Source organism: Mchenga conophoros, linkage group LG3, assembly GCF_057382185.1.
Source record: "Mchenga conophoros isolate Kocher_MC1m ecotype Shallow Benthic linkage group LG3, M_conophoros_male_GT1.1, whole genome shotgun sequence".
Taxonomy (NCBI): domain Eukaryota; kingdom Metazoa; phylum Chordata; class Actinopteri; order Cichliformes; family Cichlidae; genus Mchenga; species Mchenga conophoros.
In genome coordinates, this window is record NC_140528.1 from 74,931,564 (window position 1) to 74,950,887 (window position 19,324).

Genomic DNA, 19,324 nt, shown 5'->3' on the forward strand with positions numbered 1-19,324 from the left:
GACAACTTGTTATGCTCGTTCTTATGTAGTCTAAAGTTCTTTGACATGCAATTCTTTGCAAATTCTGGTTGTATCACAAGCTCCTACAGAGAAATTTGGTGCTTTCCACCATTCTTGCACAGGCCAGTTCTGCATAATTTGTCATCTCATCGATCAGCCTCAAGCTAATTCTTTGACAGTTAGCATTTAGGTTTGATTTAATTTGTGCTACAACACAAAGCATCCTGTGTTATCCCTTTAAGCCAGAAACCTGACATTCTAAAAACTTGCACTATTAAAATGTTCTGGTTTATAGAGTCTCCCCACAGTCACACTTGAAATAAAACTGCTTAGTCTGCTAAATTTTAAACACTTTATTGTTTTGTTACTGCAAATTTTAAGTGACAGAACCCCACAAATGTAAACATTATCACAGGTGTCCACACAATTCCAGTGTAGTTCAAACTGCAGTCATCTTGGTGGCAGCACACAGGACATCGTCACGATGTGGCACGTACCGTCCAATCTGCAAAGTTTAAAAACAAACACTTAGAAACATGGAGGGCAGGAACGCTCATGTTATGATCATGTCCGTTTTAAATCAGAGTACACCAATCAGTCATGAATCTTCAGACTGGGGCGGTAAAACAACCTCATCACTTCTGCTTAACACTAAACCGTTGCCTAATTAAGTAACTTTTCCAGTTTAAACTGGTTACTCACCATCATGACTGTGCGCAATGTCAGTCTCATGACATGAGGTGCTGGACACAGACCACATGACTCCATTGCCTCAAACAAGAAACCTGCAATAGATGAAATGTGTTAGTAGAGTCTGCTTGTGGAGTGACTGAGAACACATTTTAGCTGCTGAGATCAGAGTATACCAATCAGTCACGAATCTTCAGACTGGGGCGGTAAAACAACCTCATCACTTCTGTTTAATTTTTAACTGGACATTAAGCTGCTGCATGCTGTTAAAACAGAAGCAGAGTTTGTACTCACCAGCATGAACTGACTGAACCGACGATCTGGTGTTTAAAGCTGTTTAAAGACAGACAAGTATTAAGTATCCTGCTGAAGCTCTTTTGGGGAAATTGTCAGACTGACATTAACACTTTAGTGAAGCAAATCTATAAAGCAGCATTCAAAGCCACTGTGTTATAAAGTGTCAAAGAAGTTTAAATATGACATTTCTGGGATGTGATCAGAAGGTTTCATTTCAGCCATGCCTTGGTCAGCACTCCTTCTCCATCAGAGCACCAGCAGGTCACCTTACACCTGGAGGGGTAACAGTCAGGGTTCTCAGCACCATGCTAGGCCAACAGGAGGGGAGACCAACTGAGTTGGAGGGGGTAGAGTCAACCCCCTCTTTGACTGTGGTGTCATGTCATCATTTGCACAAACCCAGCAGTACTAAAGTCAAGATCCAGGGCTTTCACAGTCTTATCAGACAGGAAGCATGACTGCACAGTTTTAGACCTTAATACCAGAATCATTCATCCTTTATTTTCACTATGATCACTTTTCTGTTGATGTTAACATGCACAGCACCTACCTAGGGCTTGCGTCCAGCTCACAGATTTGACAGGCAGCTCTGTCCTGAAGGACGACACAAAGTTACATTAGCAACGTTTGCTCACAATGACGTTAGGCTACAGGTTTGTTCCTGTGCAGATAAACATCAGATGATTCACAATTCCAGTATGTTTCCATTCAGACTGTTGGTAACCCCAACAGGTCATCCCCTTATTGCCAAGGCAACACCAGTGGGTTCACCTTTTCAGGTCTGGCATTGACACGAGGCGTAAGACGTGTGCAAGTATCATCATACAGGAAACTTGAGTGACACCCATCAGTCTAAATAAAAGTTTAGAGTCCATCAAGCTCTAAGCCTCCTACATAAAGATGTCTAGATGAGCACTAAAACGAAGCTACAGAGTTCACCCACCTGGACAAACAGCTGGGATGGTGATGGCAGCATCTGGAGTCCAAACTTCAGCTACCTGTAAAATGATTGCATCAAGTCAAGGTACAGAAAGGAGGTTCAAGTCTCACAGTGTTTCCTGTGGACCGTCACTGACTTCAGATTTAAATTTTATCAACAGCAGTTCAGACGAACGAGATTCCAAAATTTCTCTCATCATTTTCAGCAGGTCTGAATATTTAAAACTGCACAGATTTTTTTTTTTTTATTAAACATACCTTCAAACCGGAAAGCCTCCATGGAGCTGCTGAAGCAGTCATCAAGTCACCTGACAACAGAAATCATTTACATCACTCAAGTGGCCATGCAGATTGTATTATGACAAATAAAATACACAGATGATAGAAATCCTTCAAAGTGAAAAGCTGCAGTTGCTCAGACGTTCGTGTCGTTTCACATCGGGTCAAAGTGAGCTAAGTATCATCATCACTGAAACTGCGCTGCAGATGAGACGTCTCGTCTCTGCACGACAAGCTCAACAGAAAGAATATTCAAGTCTTAAATCCTTACCTTGAAACTTTCTCGACTGCCTTCCTCCCCAAGCATTTGGTGGAAGTCCCTAAAGGAGAAGTTGGGCCGTTAATAAAAAAGCAGGGACTACTTCTTGTGCCATTAAGGACTTGCATGTTTGATCAGGGCTTTGGTGACAAACTGCCATGTGACATATGTCGTCCAGGTGTTTGATGGGTGCTAACCCATTTCATCCTTTCAAACAGTCAGAAATGCCTCACATTATGGAACCAATAAATTAATTTAGCATTTCAGATTCAATTTCTAGAATTTCACATTAACCTGAAAAAATTAAAGCTTAATACTTACATGCGGATTTGGCATCACTTCCTTCTGAAACAACTCCAACTTTAGCCTAGCAAAGAAATACGACTGTTAATCATTTGCAATAACTAACATTTACATGTTTGTTATCCTAAATTAAAGGGTAATCAGATTAAAGGTTGACATCACATTAATCAGGCATATGCTTGTCATTAATGGTAATCATCATGCTTAAAACCCTACTGTGGAATTTTAACAACGGCAGAAAATCTTAACTGACCTCTGAATTTAAGCCACTCTGAACACTGCGGGGTTCACATCAGAGGACCTACACAGAAAAAAATAAATCTTTGTTAATGAGATCTGTATTTAAGCCCTCAAGAAATTAGAACTAGAGATTTGTCAATTCAATCACTGCCCTTAACTTTAAACCACAGTCATTGTCTTATAAAAGTGTTTTAAGAGCCATTACAGCACAATCAGGTTGGAGCCTACATGCTGCTCAGAATCTGGTAAAGAAGCTTCTTCAAAACGCTGATTCAGTAAGAGAGAGTTCCAAGACTCATCACCGCAGCACAACATGCTCATTTATAGCCACACAGATGTTTAACTGCAGAGCCACTGAGAGAGATCATTTAAATTCCTAATCCAGATTAAAATCTGAAGCACTCGGAGCATTTTCTAATTACCTGATGTAGGAAGTGTCCTCACAGGCCATGCCTGAAACCAGACGAGGAGAAAAAAAAAAAAAAAAAAAAAAGATGGCGCCGTTAGAGAGTTGTAAAAGAAGAAGCACGAGACGATCAGTGGTGATTCCTTCATGCTACTCAGAGTTTGAAATGCTGTCTTCAGCGTTTTTATTCAGTGAGAGAGTTCAAACAGGTCATCACAGTAGCATGACCTTTCACGTTATGCCATTTAATACGGTTACATGACCCTACTCTCCATCTTATAATGCAATAAAGCGAATCTGTAAACAGACATTACCTGTGCAGGAAGCACGTTTCCAGCAGCTCCACATCTGGAAAGAAAAGAAAGAATGCGTTAGCATGCTGCAGCTAGCAACCAGCTAGCCATGCCGTTTACCACGTGACCGCTAAAATTTAACGTGCTACTGTTCGCGTGAAACAGTATGAAAACTGAGTTTAACAGAGTCTCAAATCAGAATAAAAAGAGTGCAATCACTGCCATTCAGGACAGGTCTGTGAAAAGTTTCATCATTTAGAGACGCTGTTAGTTGCCGTGCGGTCACTTCTGAAGCCATTAAAATGCAAGCCTGCTTTACGTTTAAGTCTCAATACTGGATGCATCAGGTAAAGAACATGTTTTTATTAGTATTGACAGAAATTTCAGTCGAAATGTTTAAATTCTGCTGGTGGATGGTTGAAGATTACGCTAAAATCTGGTCGGTGCTCAATGAAGAGAAACTTCTAGCAAAAACACCACGCAGCGTTTAAAATGGCTGAAAATGAGACGTGAACTAACGTGAAACTGCAGCATCACTACAGCAGTTTCTTTCTTTAAAATCATCCAGTTAGTGGATAAACTCTGCAACTGAACTAAAGCGGCTAAGTGTTGCACAAATCTTACCTCTGCCAGAACATCGAAGGAAGTGGAAGAAGAGCGCGGTGCATCTCGTTTTTATGTCCCGCCTGTTGGACTCCGCCCACCGGCAAACGTCACCGAGTGGCTAACGCTTATCTTGACTCTCATCTGTATTACCAAACAATATTTGTCCAAATTTATGGCTGAAATAAATGTAAATTGTACCTTCTGTCAAGAACAACCTGAAACAGTTTCTCATTTGTTTTGGTCTTGTAAATTTACGTGTAAATTCTGGAAGGATTTCCACAAGTTTATTACTGACTCTGTTCTCCCTAATCTTCAACTATACTATAAGGATGTTATCTTTGGCTATTATAATTTTAAAGACAAGGACAATGATGCTTTCTTCTTTATAAATTTGGTTTTATTTTTGGCAAAATTTCATATACACAAAAGCAAAGTCCTCGGCAGAAAGCCTGAACGTCTTGTATTAAAAATGGAACTTGCACAATATATAAGGACAATCTCCTCATCAAAAAACACTAAGGCTCTCAAGACTGTTAACATCTGTAACCGATTGAAACTGCTAACTTGATTTTGGCTCTTGCAAACTTTTGTTTATTTATGTTCCCCTTAATTTATTTTATTTTTTGTACTCACTTTTGTCTCACTGTCCTTGTCCCTCTCTCTGTTCCTCATTGTACTACCACAATGTCATCTTTTATGTGATTCCTGTTTTACTTGACTGTATGTCTAAAATGTGATAAATAAAGTTAATTTTAAAAAAAACAAAAAAAACCTCTCATCTGTATTCAGCTATGGGTGAATTAAACTGGATAGAGTCTTTTGTACACAACCTAAACTCTGTATTTTTAACGCAAGAACATCGCTCTCAGCATGTAGCTGGAGAAAGCCTACAGAGAGTGGATTTTACTACGTCACTTCCGCTAAGATTGAGCGCCATTTTTACCTCCACCAGATGGCAGCAAAGACACAGAAACAGGCTGCAGATTTTACAGACCTTAGTGAGTGTGTGTGCGGGGGAAATCCAATTTCTACATCAGACAAGACAGAAAAGAATTATCCAGCTAAAGCATAACATATATTTAAACAGCGAAGCACTTTACTATCAGTAATACCTGCGTAGCCAAATAATGCAAAAGCAATTTTGACTCAGAACACGTGATTTTCTACTCTTCCACCCTCCACAGTGTTATTCTTTCATGTAAATATCCTCCATTCCAGCAGTGGGCGAGATCAGGATCTGGGTATGACTATTGCAAACTAAACATTGTTCATTTACTGGAGTGATTTCTTTTCACTGAGTTCAAGATTTGAACACAACCTTAAATTAGGAATGATTTTTTTTACTTATCATCTCTCATTCCCCTCTCTAGTCTTGACTTGTCCCCATGAAGAGATAATGTCCAAATGTCTCGCTTATTATGCTCGGATTCTCCAAAGTGTAAAAAACAACAACATGGTTTTATCTCTCTCTCTCTCTCTCTGTGTTTTTTTTTTTAAGGCAGAAAATGAAACACCGTCCAGCCATCGATCTGGAGCACACAGTGCTTGGATGAAGTATGAAGTGCTACCACAACATGAACAATGTGTTTCTGATACTTCCTGCCAGCCAGCAGCTCATGTGTGAGGGCAAAATAACCTGATAGTGACAGCAAATGATGAATCCAACCTGAAACAGTACGTTCCATGGTAACCAGAGCAGCTTTTGAAGGAGCCATCCAAGCCAGGGTGTTTCAGCAGAGGCTGGACCACTGCCTGTTTAAAAATTACAGGTACATCGCCTAAAGTCAGGCTGCTGTTTATAAGCCTTTGAATATAAGGTCCAATAGTGTCCCAAACTTCTTTAAAAAAACGAGGGGGAAGGACATCCCTGGGAGAACCAGACTTGATTTGGGTGACAATTTTACCCAGATAAGACAGAGACACAGGTTCAAAATGGCTAAAAAATGCTAAAGGCTAAAAATAACAGAAGGGTCATAAGAAGGGGGTAAAATATGTGCTCTAATAGATAAAATCTATTAAAGAAAAACAAAGAAATTTAAAAAAGCTTCACAAGTTTCAGCAGAAGCTTCTGTACAGTTGGATTGGGGAGGGTTAAGAACAGAGTTTAAAATACTAAATAAGAGACGGGGCTTATGGCAGTTGTCGTTAATAACACCTGCAAAATAGGCGGATTTCTGGTTCTTAACAATTTTCTGATATTTATGCCAGCTATCTCTTAAGATATCATAAGACACTTGTAGTTTGTCTTTTTCCCACTTGCGTTCTGCTTTTCTGCGCTCTCTTCGAGCAGCCCGAGTGATGTCGTTCAGCCATGGCTCAGACTTCAGTTTAGACCGCCTGACCTTCAGAGGAGCAACAGAAATGCTCACTGACTCGACCTGTAAGAACCAAACACATTACTTGGTGGAAACTCACACTCCCTTTCTCACAGGTTCACCCACTGTGGGCAGCTCTTTATGTTTGAGTTGGAGCTCAGTGATGCCCTGGTTCAGATCTGGAAGGAGATTGACCAGGAGACCAGACTGTCTCATTAGGAGCATGCTCCAACAATCTGAGACATGCATACAAGCACGTGGGGGCTACACAAACTACTGAGTATCATTTTGAGCTGCTGCATAATTTGTTAACTTGATTTTTAAGGTGTCTTTGGAGCTGTAGGTTCTCTGTAGGTTGATCATTTTCATTTCTATCAATGTGGGATCCTTTATTTCCCAGCACATTACCCAGTCCATATCAGTATAGATCTGCATGATTTGTTCCCACTGAGATCTAAAGTGTTCATTTCCTTTAATTTTTTTAAAGTGTATGTTTTTTAAATTTATATATATATATGCGCTCTTCTGGACAGAGCTCGCCGATGTTGTTCCTGGGATCTGCTGGAGCCACTCGCCACATCTTCTCAAGCTCTTCTCTGAGCCCTTGGTATTTCTCAAGCTTCGCGTGTTCCTTCTTCCTGATGTTGCTGTCATTCGGTATCGCTACGTCTACCACTATGGCCGTCTTCCTCTGCTTGTCTAACGCCACTGTGTACGGTTGGTTAGCCACCACCATTGTGTCCGTATCTGGAAGGATCTTAGCTCGGCCATTCTCCACCACCCTAGGGGGCGTCTCCCATTTTGACCTCGGGACTTCTAGGTCATACTCGGCACAGATGTTTCTGTATACTATGCTGGACACTTGGTTATGGCGTTCCCTGTATGCCCATATATATATATATATATATATATATATATATATATTAGGGGTGCAACGATACACAAAATTCACGGTTCGGTTCGGTTCGATACTTTGGTGTCACGGTTCGATATTTTTTCGATACAAAAAAAAATGTTCATGCCTTTTTAATTTGTCATTTATTAAAATTATAAATATATATTTTAACACAAAAGTACAGTTTTTAAATTTAACCCTAACCCTTGTGCGTGTTGTTTTTTAGCTCGTCATATTGCAGCCACAGAAATTCTTTTGTCCATGAAACCATAAAGCTGCACTTTCTTTTTGCCTTATAGTCTGATTTGTCATAACTTCTCCGTTTTGTGGTAAGCTTTTCTTTGGCTGTCACTTCTTCACCCTGACCTGTCTTATTTGGCTCAGCAGAACTAAAATATATATCTGTCTGTGAAGGTTCTCAGTCATCCAGGTCATCGTAGTGAAATATATATCCTGCCGCACTCACATAAGCTCAGCGATTCTCTGCGCGATCAACCTCTCACATGTTTAAGCTGCGGGAGATTTCACTTGTCATGTTTGCATAGTAAGCTAACAATTAATAAGACTATGTCAGAGGAATTGGTGCACAAATTATCATCACTCACAGATCAGTGCTGTCGCTCTCTATACACAGTTCGCGCGATTGCAAAGTGAAAGCAAAAAAACAAGCGCAAATTCAAACACGATTTCAATATGTCACATATTGACAGTGGCTCACCCAATGACATAATTACCCAGCTACATTTCTGAAAGAATGCAAAAGCATTGACATATATTTTTCCTTCCTACAATAGCCCGACAGGCAGGGCAGAGATAGCCCCGGGACGTCGGGCTAGCGATATTGCGAGCCCTGTATCTGATTGAGGAATCACTCATCTTTGGAAAAGAGAGTTTATTACAGAGAAATGTCTCTTTCCAAAATAAAAGCTATACTATCCGCTTCTTCTGGGCTATATTCTCAGCAGCATATTAAACATATCAGGTCTCCATAAGGAGAATCCTGTGCTAACAGCTGTCTAAATGACTTGGCTAAAGTTTGTAGCATGCATGCTTGTTGTTTTTGTCTTTGCACTAGGATGATGTCGGTGTAAATGTGCAGTCATATTCGTTGTGTTCCCACTAGTGCTTTCAGGTTAATCTCGTTGAAATAACCTTAACGCCACAACACGGCAAATCTCCGTTAACGAGCTACCCTATACAGAGGGGCTAGACGGCCAACACGTTAACGAGCTAACTGCGCTAACACACTAGCTCCCACCCATGTAATTGAGCATTGCATGGCACATCCAACATACTGTTTTACTTTAGTCCATGACTCGCTTACCTTCAGGGTCATACGTCACATGAAAACCAAAATAATTCCAAACGCCAGATCTGAATGAGGGTGGGGAGGTCCACTTCTGTCTCGCTAGCTTGCCCTGCGCTCTTCCTTCTGACCATGCTGTCTGTGTTGAGTGCTCAGTGAATCTGCGTTCGACTACTCCGCCTAGGCTGCACTCTCGAGCCTAGGCGGAGTAGTCAAATGCAGATTCACTGAGCGCTCAACACAGACAGCATGGTCAGAAGGAAAGTTGATAAAATAAATTACAAATTTTGTATTGTTCTTTTTTTTTCTCCCCTTTGGTTTTCTTCCTTTCTCTCCCCCTCTTTCTTTCATTCTTTCCCCCTGTCCTATCCCACAGTCATGTCTGTCCCGTTTGCAACTGAAAATAAAATAAATTCATAATTATAATAAAGGTCAATCAAATGGACCAATATGATGATCCACTTAAAATAAATCCTCTTGGCATCTTTCTTGGCCTCAAGACAACAATTCTGATGGCTATAGATCCAAACGGGACACAAAAAATAAAAAATAAAAAATAAAAAATAAATTGAAAAAAATTGTATTGTTCGATACATATGCGTACCGAACCGAAAGCACTGTATCGAACGGTTCAATATCGATACGAATATCGTTGCACCCCTAATATATATATATATATATATATATATATATATAACGGAAGGAAGGGGGCCGGGGACTGGTGAGTGGTGAGTGGTGAGTGTCAGCACCACAGTCCAGGATGAGACAACGAACATCCAAGAATACATTGGGAAGATGGCCCCAACTGACCGAGTGCTCAGTGAATACTTCAGGCAGCAGAAACCCAAGAAAGAGGAGGGAGACGAGGAACCATCATGGAAGGACAGGCCCCTGCACGGTATGTACCACCGGCAGATAGAGGAGGTGGCTGATATCCAGAAATCCTACCAGTGGCTGGACAAAGCTGGACTGAAAGACAGCACAGAGGCACTAATCATGGCAGCACAAGAACAAGCTCTGAGCACAAGATCCATAGAGGCTGGGGTCTATCACACCAGGCAAGACCACAGGTGCAGGCTGTGTAAAGATGCCCCAGAGACAATCCAGCACATAACAGCAGGGTGCAAGATGCTAGCAGGCAAGGCATACATGGAACGCCATAACCAAGTGGCCGGCATAGTGTACAGGAACATCTGTGCCGAGTATAACCTGGAAGTCCCGAGGTCAAAATGGGAGATGCCCCCAAGGGTGGTGGAGAATGACCGAGCTAAGATCCTGTGGGACTTCCAGATACAGACGGACAAAATGGTGGTGGCTAACCAACCGGACATAGTGGTGGTAGACAAACAGAAGCAGACGGCCGTAGTGATCGATGTAGCGGTTCCGAATGACAGCAATATCAGGAAGAAGGAACACGAGAAGCTGGAGAAATACCAAGGGCTCAGAGAAGAGCTCGAGAGGATGTGGAGGGTGAAGGTAACGTTGGTCCCCGTGGTAATCGGAGCACTAGGTGCGGTGACTCCCAAGCTAGGCGAGTGGCTCCAGCAGATCCCGGGAATAACATCGGAGATCTCTGTCCAGAAGAGCGCAGTCCTGGGAACAGCTAAGATACTGCGCAGGACCCTCAAGCTCCCAGGCCTCTGGTAGAGGACCCGAGCTTGAAGGATAAACCGCCCGCAGGGGCGTGCTGGGTGTTTTATTTATATATATATATATATATATATATATATATATCGTGGTGGAAGCAAAACAGCAAAAGTCAGAGGGAATTCATGACGACATTGATCAAATGTGAAGCGCAGTTTGCTGCTTCTTTTGCTGCTGGTTGGAGAGAGACAAAACCTGCTGCTCAGAATCAGTGCAAAAAGACGTAAACACAGCGCGGACCCGAAGAATCGCTAAGCTCCGACAGCGTGTCCGTGTTCGGGCCGTCGGGTGAGAAAGCCGAGAAAGACGAAGCTGATTCTGATGTGTCGGGTCGGCTCTGTGTTTAGGTCTTTGTGTGGAATCCGTTAATGAATTGATATCGCTTTATTCAAGCTACTCACCTCTCTCTTCCACCTGCACTTTCAACTGGACCACGGCCAATCAGAGAGGTCCCGCCCCTGACTATCTCTGATTGGTTTAGTCCACGATAGGGGCATAATGTGTGTCTGCTGTTGACCACACGGAGAGTTGCAGAGATTTTTTTTGTTACCGGAACAGTTGGTCGCACCTGTGCGACCAAATATTTATTTTTAGTCGCACCACTGAAAAATTTGGTTCAGTATCTGTGAAGTGGATAAGGGCAATGAAAAAATAGATGAATGAATGTTTGAAAATTAAAGACCATTTATTGCATTTTTGTCACATCTACAAACGTCCATTATTAATAGTTCTTAAATACAGTCGTCAGTTTTACAAATCAAACACATAAAAAAGACACAACTTTGCATTCAAATAGAGAAAATATGCACTATTTAATATGACTTTTTTGACCAAAAATAAGCATTATCTTTTTCTGGACGGACATCTAAGCTTACACCTCCCTGCTCTGTCCCTTCAGGTTTAATAACCTTCACTAGAACACACGCAGGGACCTCATGAGGAAAAAGCTAAAAAGCTCTAATAGAAACTCTTACATATTCCTTTGCACAAGGTTGGACCCTGTCCGTCTTTTTCACTTGCAATAAAGCCTACATAAATAATAGAATGTGTCCATAATAATGTGAATCCCTAATAAAGTTTAATTACTGATTTACTGCATACTATTTACTCATAAATAGCTTGTCTGATTAGGCAACGAGCACCACGGTTAATCCTACAGAAGTATGTATTACTCCACAGCTAAAGTCCATCAGTCAGCTGCTACGTTTTAAACTTTCCACCCCCTTTGGTTACACATCAACACTCGAGGAGTTTCACAGCGCTAAACCAAAGGAAGCAGAGATCATTTAACGAGCTCTTAGTAACGAACTGGATATTAAGAGCTAAAATGCTCTTACTTGACTAAAACTGGAGATCAGAAGGGGACGAGCAGCTGCTGAACTCAGTCACATAAAGACCAGGGATTTCTGTTCAGGCCAGTCTCATAGACTTCACTGTAAAACCAGCAGCCCATCGAGCTAAAGTGGATCCCTGCAGTTTGTGTCCTGACTAAGGTGCATCCTAATAAGGCGATAAAGGTTCAGCTGAGTAATCAAGACTCAGTAAGTTACATAATTGATTAATATTCCTGAGGTGATGACTCAGACACGTCATGTGGTAAATGTTATACAGGCAGGATTGTCCGATACTTTGCAGCAGTCGCGGTAAAACGCTGCATGACCCTGATATTATTAAAAGTTAAGAAGCCTCAAGCTTCATTGTCCATCTCTATCTCCATTTCTATTGAAATTCTGCTAACACTGAATTGTGCTGGTGCTTCTTCTTCGACGACGGTGAAGACGACGATGGCGAGGAGTTCACCGGTGAGAGCGTGACGCTGTAGAGGTTGGCGACGAAGGCCTCCCAGCCGCGGCGCAGTGCTCGGTCCAAGGCCTGGTGGGAACAGGAGGAGTAAGGGTTAGCTACATTACAGCCACTGACAGGTGACAAGAAGAACCTCAGATGTAGTTACAATGTTACAATGATAAAGGCACTCCCCCATGGCAGCAGTCTCCCCTAGCAGGACATTGCATCACAGACAAAACAGCTCAGCAACACCTCAGGGAATGTGACACAGCTGCTCGAGCGCCCTCGAAACTCTACATCACAGTCCGATCGAGCATGTGTGAAACAATGGAGCAAACACCAACTGCTAGGACCCAAAGGATCCCACCACAGGAGACCTCAGTGCTCTTGTGTCGATAATGAGTCAGTAATCAAAGCAGCTCCATGAAGCTGTTTTGTGACTGAGCTCTTCAGTCTTGAATTGAGTTTGTAGTTAGACGCTGAATTTAAATTGGCCAAGCGCTTCATTAAACAGGTAAAATAGTAATAAACACCTGGAAGTAGCCATTTGCTTAATATAAATGTGTTACTGGAAGGTTTTCTTTGAATTTTTACATATGCTGAATGTTAATGTTTGACATTATCCTGCTCTAGGCTCATTTCTTGTGCATGGAATAAAAGGATTTTTCCTGGAGTTCACTGGAATTCCTGTGCTCAGTATACAAATTAATGATTGTTTCTGTTGTGTCGCAGCACGGCTGCTTCCTGGGAAATTCCAAGAGACACGCTATTGACCTTTTCTATAAAAAGAACCAATGAGCTTTATTATTGTCTAAAAGTCCATCTGGAAAATAATGAGCTCACTGGAAACGGGTTGTGCTGTGGTAACTCATGACTAAATATTTAACCAGCGCCGCACACTGAGCAGAAACCAACCAATCGTCTGCAGAGCGGAGCTGATTAACAGCACTGGAATGTTTTTTCACGGTGTGGGGTTTAGCAGGCGGGTCAGCATCACCTGACCTCGTTCCACTGATCAAAGGACATGATAGAGGAGCCACAGGAATGTCACCTGTGTGTGTGTGTGTGTGTGTGTGTGTGTGTGTGTGTGTGTGTGTGTCAGCAGGAGCAGAAATTCTTTACAATAACCTGCTTAATTTTTCGTCATTAAAAATGACGTAGAGGAAAAACTCATTTGGGGGTGACTTCATGTGCCGTGACACGCACCAGTGACCGCTGGACCTTGGACGCGCAGTGGCAACATGTTATAAAGGTGATAAGATAGTTTCCATGGCAGTTAATAACCCAGAGTGCATTACGTGGAGGATGGCGAGGGAGAACTTTACCCCTCTGTTCCACACATGCTGGGCGTGCAGTTACACAACCTTCAGCTTCGGCTTAAAGTTTAACCCGACGCAGCGAAGCTAAATATGGAGTTTATGTAAATGTGACAAACTGAAGAGGAAGTTGATACAAGTCTGCAGCCTAAAACAACACCGCACATTTTCTCTCACCTTGCGGTAATTTTTCCTCTTCACCGCTTTCATCCCTTCCTCTTGCTCCTTCGTCATCCTCCTCTCCTCCTCCTCTTCGTCTTCTCTTCCTCTCTTCTTGTCTCGGATAAGGACTTGCTCGTCAGCGTCCTCCCGAGCCGGGAAGTGAACGAGCACGGGTTCCTTCTCCCAGCCCGCCTTTTCATTTTCTTCCTCCACCTTCTTCAGGTTCTCCATCTCTATCTCAATCTTCACCCTGATGTCCTCGGGGAAGTCAGCTGGACCCTCCGTGCCCAGGCTGGGCCTCTCCTCTCTGGCTGCGTCCTCGTCTGCTCTCCCCTCTTTCTGCTTCCTCCTGGAGCTTCTCCTCCACCTGCTGCTGCGGCGGCTGGGTTTCCTCCTCAGGAGGCTCTCGTCGTCATCTTCCATCATGCCTTCGCTGAAGCCAAACACCTCGCCTTCTTCCTTCTCATCAGAACAATGCACCGCTGTGATGGATGGGTCACTCGAGACTGCCTCCTCTATGTTGCAAACATTTACACCAGTCTCCTCTACCTCTGTGGCGGCCTCGGGCTCGTCGAGGCGACCGTAGAAGCCACTCGATTTGTCCAGAAACTTTGGGGCCCTGATGGAGCTTCGGACTGAGCTCATCCTGGAGTTCCTGCCAATAGCCATCTTTTTGTTGGAGTTTCTTCGAGTTTCTGTCTGTTACTTCTTTTGGCCTCTGGTGCACTTTCTCACACACTCTTTCTGCTCCTGGTTTGTTCCTACTGAGAGAGGAGAGATTAGAGTTTAAGGCTGTTACATAACCCTGCCCTCTGTCAAACGCACAGTCCGATCCATTTCCATACAGGCAGCCAAAATTTCAAGAACAGTGATAGGAGATAAAAGCTGAAGGAAAAAGCGTAAAAGACCATAGACGAAAGATAATTACTTTTCACATCAATGTGAGTATGTGTGTGTTTTATCAGCCTCTCTGGATGGTAAGTACTGTACAACAGAAATGCTATGCAGGCGTCACAAGAATGTCTGTGTTTGAATATCGGCGGCCGTGACCGAGGCTGGAGGTCAGAGTCAATGTTATCGGGGTTGTGATGATAACAGATGTCAAAAAACTGAACGCGCAGCATTCTTAGCGCTGAAGATAAACACACAGGGAGTCGGACAGCCGGATGTGCAGCCAAAATCAATGACTTCAGACTAACTGTCGGTGTCAGCGACCTGCTTGTCTGTCCATTCTCCACCTGTTCTGAAAGTCAGTCATACAATCTGCGTCAAACATCGACATGTTTTTTTCAGGGGTCCCGTGTAAGCACAGTGTTGTTTAGATGAGTTCCTTATATTCTGGCTGTGTTGGAGTGGCTGATGACTGCTCCACTCCCTGTGCAGGAAGAGCGGCATTATTACCTCCACCAACGAGGTTATGTGCCGGTGGCGTTGGCACGACTGATCCGCGTTAGCGCGTTAAAACAGGCTAATCCGCGTTAACGAGCTAACGCAGATCAATCCGTGTAAGGGGTTACTCGCCGTTAACACGTTAATGCGGCTTAAACGCGTTAATGCTGTCATTACGACTAACGCGATTAACAATTAACCCATCTGGAGCGCAGACTGACTCAAAATCCCTGAAATGTCTCTGTCAACGCCTTTTGGGCAGTTCGTCCATTTTAATCGCGTTAATCATTAACCACGTTAACGCAGCCCTATTAGAAACTGTTGCCAACATATTGAAACTTCCTTATTACATCTTAAATATCATGTCACATTTGACCTCTGACCTCTACTTTATGATCAGTGGACTGATCTGTGTGTCACAGTGATTACAATGCAAGCCACACAATCAACGAGCGTCTCTCAGAGCGCTCCTCTTTGAGGTCCTCAATGATCACTGCTTGCTCGACTGCCCTTTTGGGCAGAATTGCAACTGCAGCAAAAGCTTCGCTTGTACTCTCCGCCTGGTGGGACACTTTTAATTAATAAAAGAAAAGCGGCCAAACAAACGTGTGTTAGTCCAGGATGAGGCAAGAAATCAGCTGCTGTGACATCACTGATTGCGCTGCTGGTAGAAATGAGACGTACTCAGGGGTTTTGACCCTGCAGTGAAAAAGTGCAAGATCGCTTCCCCTCCCCTCTGTGATCACCTTGTAAACCGTTTCACCGCAAGTTACATAATAACAAAGTCCACACTAATGCTCCTCTGAAGGAGTACACTTCCTGCTAATAACCAGAAACTGCAGACATATTTGGTGTCCTTTCCAGATCAGCTTTGTTTTTTAAAACAAATGAAGACTTTGGATTGTTACAAGGGTGGCAAACAGAAGAGGAAACCAAAAAACGTCCTTCTGTGCTCTGACAAACGGCGTCCTGGAAATCTCGAAGACTTGCGAAGTGCAGGTAACGTTTCATATAATGTGCAGATTGCAAAATAAAGACTGAAAGGTGTTGTGTAATAGGAGGCGAATAAAAAAAAAGGATGACTAAATTAAAGTGTTAAAAATTAAACAGGGCTGAGAAGCAGCCCAACAGTGAGAGCATTAAACAGGAGTGAACAGAAATGCCTGCTACCACATATTAAACAGTAACGCCTTCAACAGGTGAAGAAATAGTTGCAGCCTTACCAGATCTCTCGCTCTCGTCTCGTTCCCCTCTCGGTGTGTGAGTCTGAGTGAGTGACACGGAGCCGGGAGCGCTGCTTATTGCCCTCATACACGTCACACGCCAACCCTGCCCAGACCTGCAGAGTCTTCGTCACTGGTACGAACACACACACACACACACACACACGCTGTAAAACACTCTCCCTCTCTCCAACTACACACACACCTTGTCATTACATCCTTGAACACACACTGACTTAGAGATAAAGCCATGTATTAAACAGGTCAAATATTAACTTACTGAAAAAATTCTCAGCAGCAGCAGCGCACGTCCTACCTTTGCTGGGTAAACTCGCGGGATCCAGCTATAGAGGCTTTGCAGGGATGCAACAGAGTTTTGCCTTCAGTGCTCAATGCGCCAGGGTCTCCATGGTCAAATAAACGATTTATTGGTGGAGATGGACACGAAGCCTTATGACTTAGAAACTTTGATCATTCAATCTCTGATTTACCTCATACTTTGTTTTAAACAGCTCTTTATAGATGAACCTTTTATAAAAACTCTATCAACTTTATTCTGCCTGTGAGCTCAGTTATTGCACTCTTATGCATTACACCAACATACAGTGGGGACTCTGTATATCCTGTTGGTCCTGGAGAGGCTTACCTGAACAGTCTGTTAACTTTCTGGATACTACTCTGGATACTAGGACTTCCCCCCCACAGTCCAACAATATGTAATTAGTGAGGTTGGGTTAAATGTTAGCCCTGTGACAGTCTGGCGACCTGTCCAAAGTACAAAAACCATTTACATACTGCATTAATCGATCATTTTATAATCTAATTATTTGGAATATACATTTTTCTTTCATTCAGTTAGCACTTTATCATCAGCTGGTTACGTTAACAGGACAATTCGTCACTCGCTCGGTGTCCAGATATCAGAATGAATCAACTGACTTCAGTTTCTCTCCACACTTTTTATCCAGGCTGCCTGTCACGTGGTCTGTGTCTGCGGTTGCAGTTTTTTCTCTGTTTTTGTCTGTAAGTTTGTTAGCTTATTATTAGCTGTGATGGAATGACAGGAATAGTTGTCCTTATCCTCCTTCCCATGAGAAGATCAGCTGGACTGTATCCCTTTGCCAGTGGAGTGGCATGGTCGGCCATAAGGGCGAAATAAGGATCACCAGATCACTTCTTCACAGAATGTGTTGTTAACATCAGGAATATAACATTTATGTACCATTCTGAACTGAATGAATGAATTTATCCAGCGTGCCTGCAATGATTTTTAAACCCAGCAGATGTCGCTATTAAGCAACACACCAACACGGCGTAAACACGGTAAGGGTCATGTAGCGCACACTCCGTGAGGCCTCATTTAGTCTGACCTGATCTGATAAAACAGTTACGTTTGTTTCTGTCACTTTGTGCAGATCTAAAGGGTCTTATAACTTATAGCTGCTGCATGCTAGGTGGGCTAATTTTTGTGAATTGTGGGTGCAGCTCTGTGCAGCTAACCAGCAGGTTAACTTTAGTTATGTCTGTTGTAGATTCAGCACTCTGGTCTCCAGCTGTGGAGCTACAGAACACAGGGAAACACAGGGAAGAGGTATCCTGCCATAAATCCTATACATAGAAAAGTGGTAATGGTAATGTAGTTGTACATAAACTTTTTCTGGAGTAAAAGTACACATGTTCTGTATTAACAAACATTTCAGACTCTGTGTAATTGTTTAGTCATTGAATTGTACACCACAGCTGGAGCTAATTCACTCAGTCACACCATCATTTATTATTCGATTAATAGTTTTATATGAATCTTTTAGTTCTGCTGAATAGCATGAGAACATAAAAACATTTCTATAGCTTCTCTGTTTTTGAATGAATCAAAAATCACAGTGAAAGAGATGATCTGTGCTACACATCAGTAACTTGCTGTCTTGAGGGTTTGTTGACTTTTTGAAGGTGAAGTTTGCCAATTTAACATTTGCTGTTGTTTCCACTGAGCACCGGTGGATGCACTGATTTATCACTGGTATTTCTACAACAGCAGTATTGTTTTACTCCCTTAAAACGTACGTAGCTTTTTGTTCTCTTCACAGATGGCACAATAGATGTTGATGTAGCCCTGAATCCCCCTGGACGTCTAACTTAGTGTCGTGGAGGGTATGCCGTGCTCTTCTCTGGTCAAATTTGGACAAGCACGCCCAAAGAGCAATGATTTGTTTGGCCTTGTTCTCTCTCCACAAGGCAAATAATTGGTCACATTCTAATGAAAGTTTTAATGACAGAAAGAGCTTCACAAATTAAAGTGCATTAACAAGAGAAAACGCGGTCGATGCAGGACACTTGCATTACTTAGGGAGGTGTCGTTTCAGTGCAGACAATCCCACCAAACGCTTTCAAAGCATACAAATATGGCATGAACTGGATTCAGTAGAGCATCCCTGTTTTTTAGTTACACGATGAACACAAAGAGGGTGTTGCACCAAAGACCTCACTGTGCTCGGATTTCTAGCAGACCGCCATCTGCAGCTTGTATGAAAGACGTCGACTCGTCTGCAAACACTCGGCATTGACACAATCGCACTTCAAATCTATGCGTCAAAACGAGTCAAATGATCCATAGGAAGACCAAAGCCAGTGTCAGAGACCTTTTAGATGGTCTGAACATAAAACGGTGCCATACGTCGATATCGGACTGCACATTCCGTCCTACGATCCCACATTCCTAGCTCTGCGAGAAAACAGTCTTCCAGATATGCCAGAGGCCTCCTGAATTTGGATGGGAAATGCCTACTAAAATCAGAAGTCTGCTGGCTGGCCTCTGGCTGAACAGTGTCTGAAACAGGTTCTCAGGTGGATCAGTAGAAGTTTCTGGTGCCCCAGGAGTCCTTGAAAGATTGTAACTATTTCTTACCAGTGTGCTTATCTTGGCTAGCAAGGTCTTGGGTCCAAATCCACCTGCAGCCTCTCTGTGTGGAGTTTGCAT

At 42.8% G+C, this 19,324-nt stretch overlaps 1 protein-coding gene, 1 long non-coding RNA gene and 4 other non-coding genes across 9 annotated transcripts; all 6 read right to left on the reverse strand.

Annotated features, from left to right (window-relative positions):
* Positions 1–338: 338 nt before the first annotated feature.
* On the reverse strand, positions 339–8,868 carry LOC146580464 (uncharacterized). 2 transcript variants are annotated; one of them, XR_014891275.1, is made up of 12 exons: positions 8,847–8,868; positions 3,728–3,761; positions 3,430–3,460; positions 3,021–3,068; positions 2,786–2,831; positions 2,477–2,525; positions 2,185–2,234; positions 1,931–1,985; positions 1,538–1,581; positions 985–1,023; positions 703–785; positions 339–505 (listed from the first exon to the last, which is right to left on the reverse strand). It is a non-coding gene; the product is annotated as an uncharacterized LOC146580464 (long non-coding RNA). The 2 variants fall into 2 exon arrangements; XR_014891274.1 differs by lacking the exon at positions 8,847–8,868 and adding an exon at positions 4,331–4,398.
* Positions 575–646, reverse strand: LOC146580465 (small nucleolar RNA SNORD31). Its single transcript, XR_014891725.1, has one exon. It is a non-coding gene; the product is annotated as a small nucleolar RNA SNORD31 (small nucleolar RNA).
* On the reverse strand, positions 850–921 carry LOC146580466 (small nucleolar RNA SNORD31). The gene has a single exon (XR_014891724.1). It is a non-coding gene; the product is annotated as a small nucleolar RNA SNORD31 (small nucleolar RNA).
* LOC146580467 (small nucleolar RNA SNORD22) lies at positions 1,691–1,816 on the reverse strand. The gene has a single exon (XR_014891726.1). It is a non-coding gene; the product is annotated as a small nucleolar RNA SNORD22 (small nucleolar RNA).
* Positions 2,337–2,401, reverse strand: LOC146580468 (small nucleolar RNA SNORD29). Its single transcript, XR_014891727.1, has one exon. It is a non-coding gene; the product is annotated as a small nucleolar RNA SNORD29 (small nucleolar RNA).
* A 2,267-nt stretch (positions 8,869–11,135) lies between the features above and the next one.
* Positions 11,136–16,501, reverse strand: LOC146580469 (uncharacterized). Of its 3 annotated transcripts, none has more exons than XM_085267226.1 (3): positions 16,351–16,501; positions 13,754–14,502; positions 11,136–12,347 (listed from the first exon to the last, which is right to left on the reverse strand). In XM_085267226.1, the coding sequence occupies exons 2-3, from the start codon at positions 14,405–14,407 to the stop codon at positions 12,195–12,197; spliced, it is 807 nt and encodes a 268-aa protein (XP_085123352.1). In that variant the 5' UTR covers positions 14,408–14,502; positions 16,351–16,501; the 3' UTR covers positions 11,136–12,194. The 3 variants fall into 3 exon arrangements, with proteins under 3 accessions (XP_085123352.1, XP_085123353.1, XP_085123354.1); XM_085267227.1 differs by having other exon boundaries at positions 13,754–14,499; positions 16,351–16,464; XM_085267228.1 differs by lacking the exon at positions 16,351–16,501 and adding an exon at positions 14,667–16,309.
* Between the last annotated feature and the right edge of the window lie 2,823 nt (positions 16,502–19,324).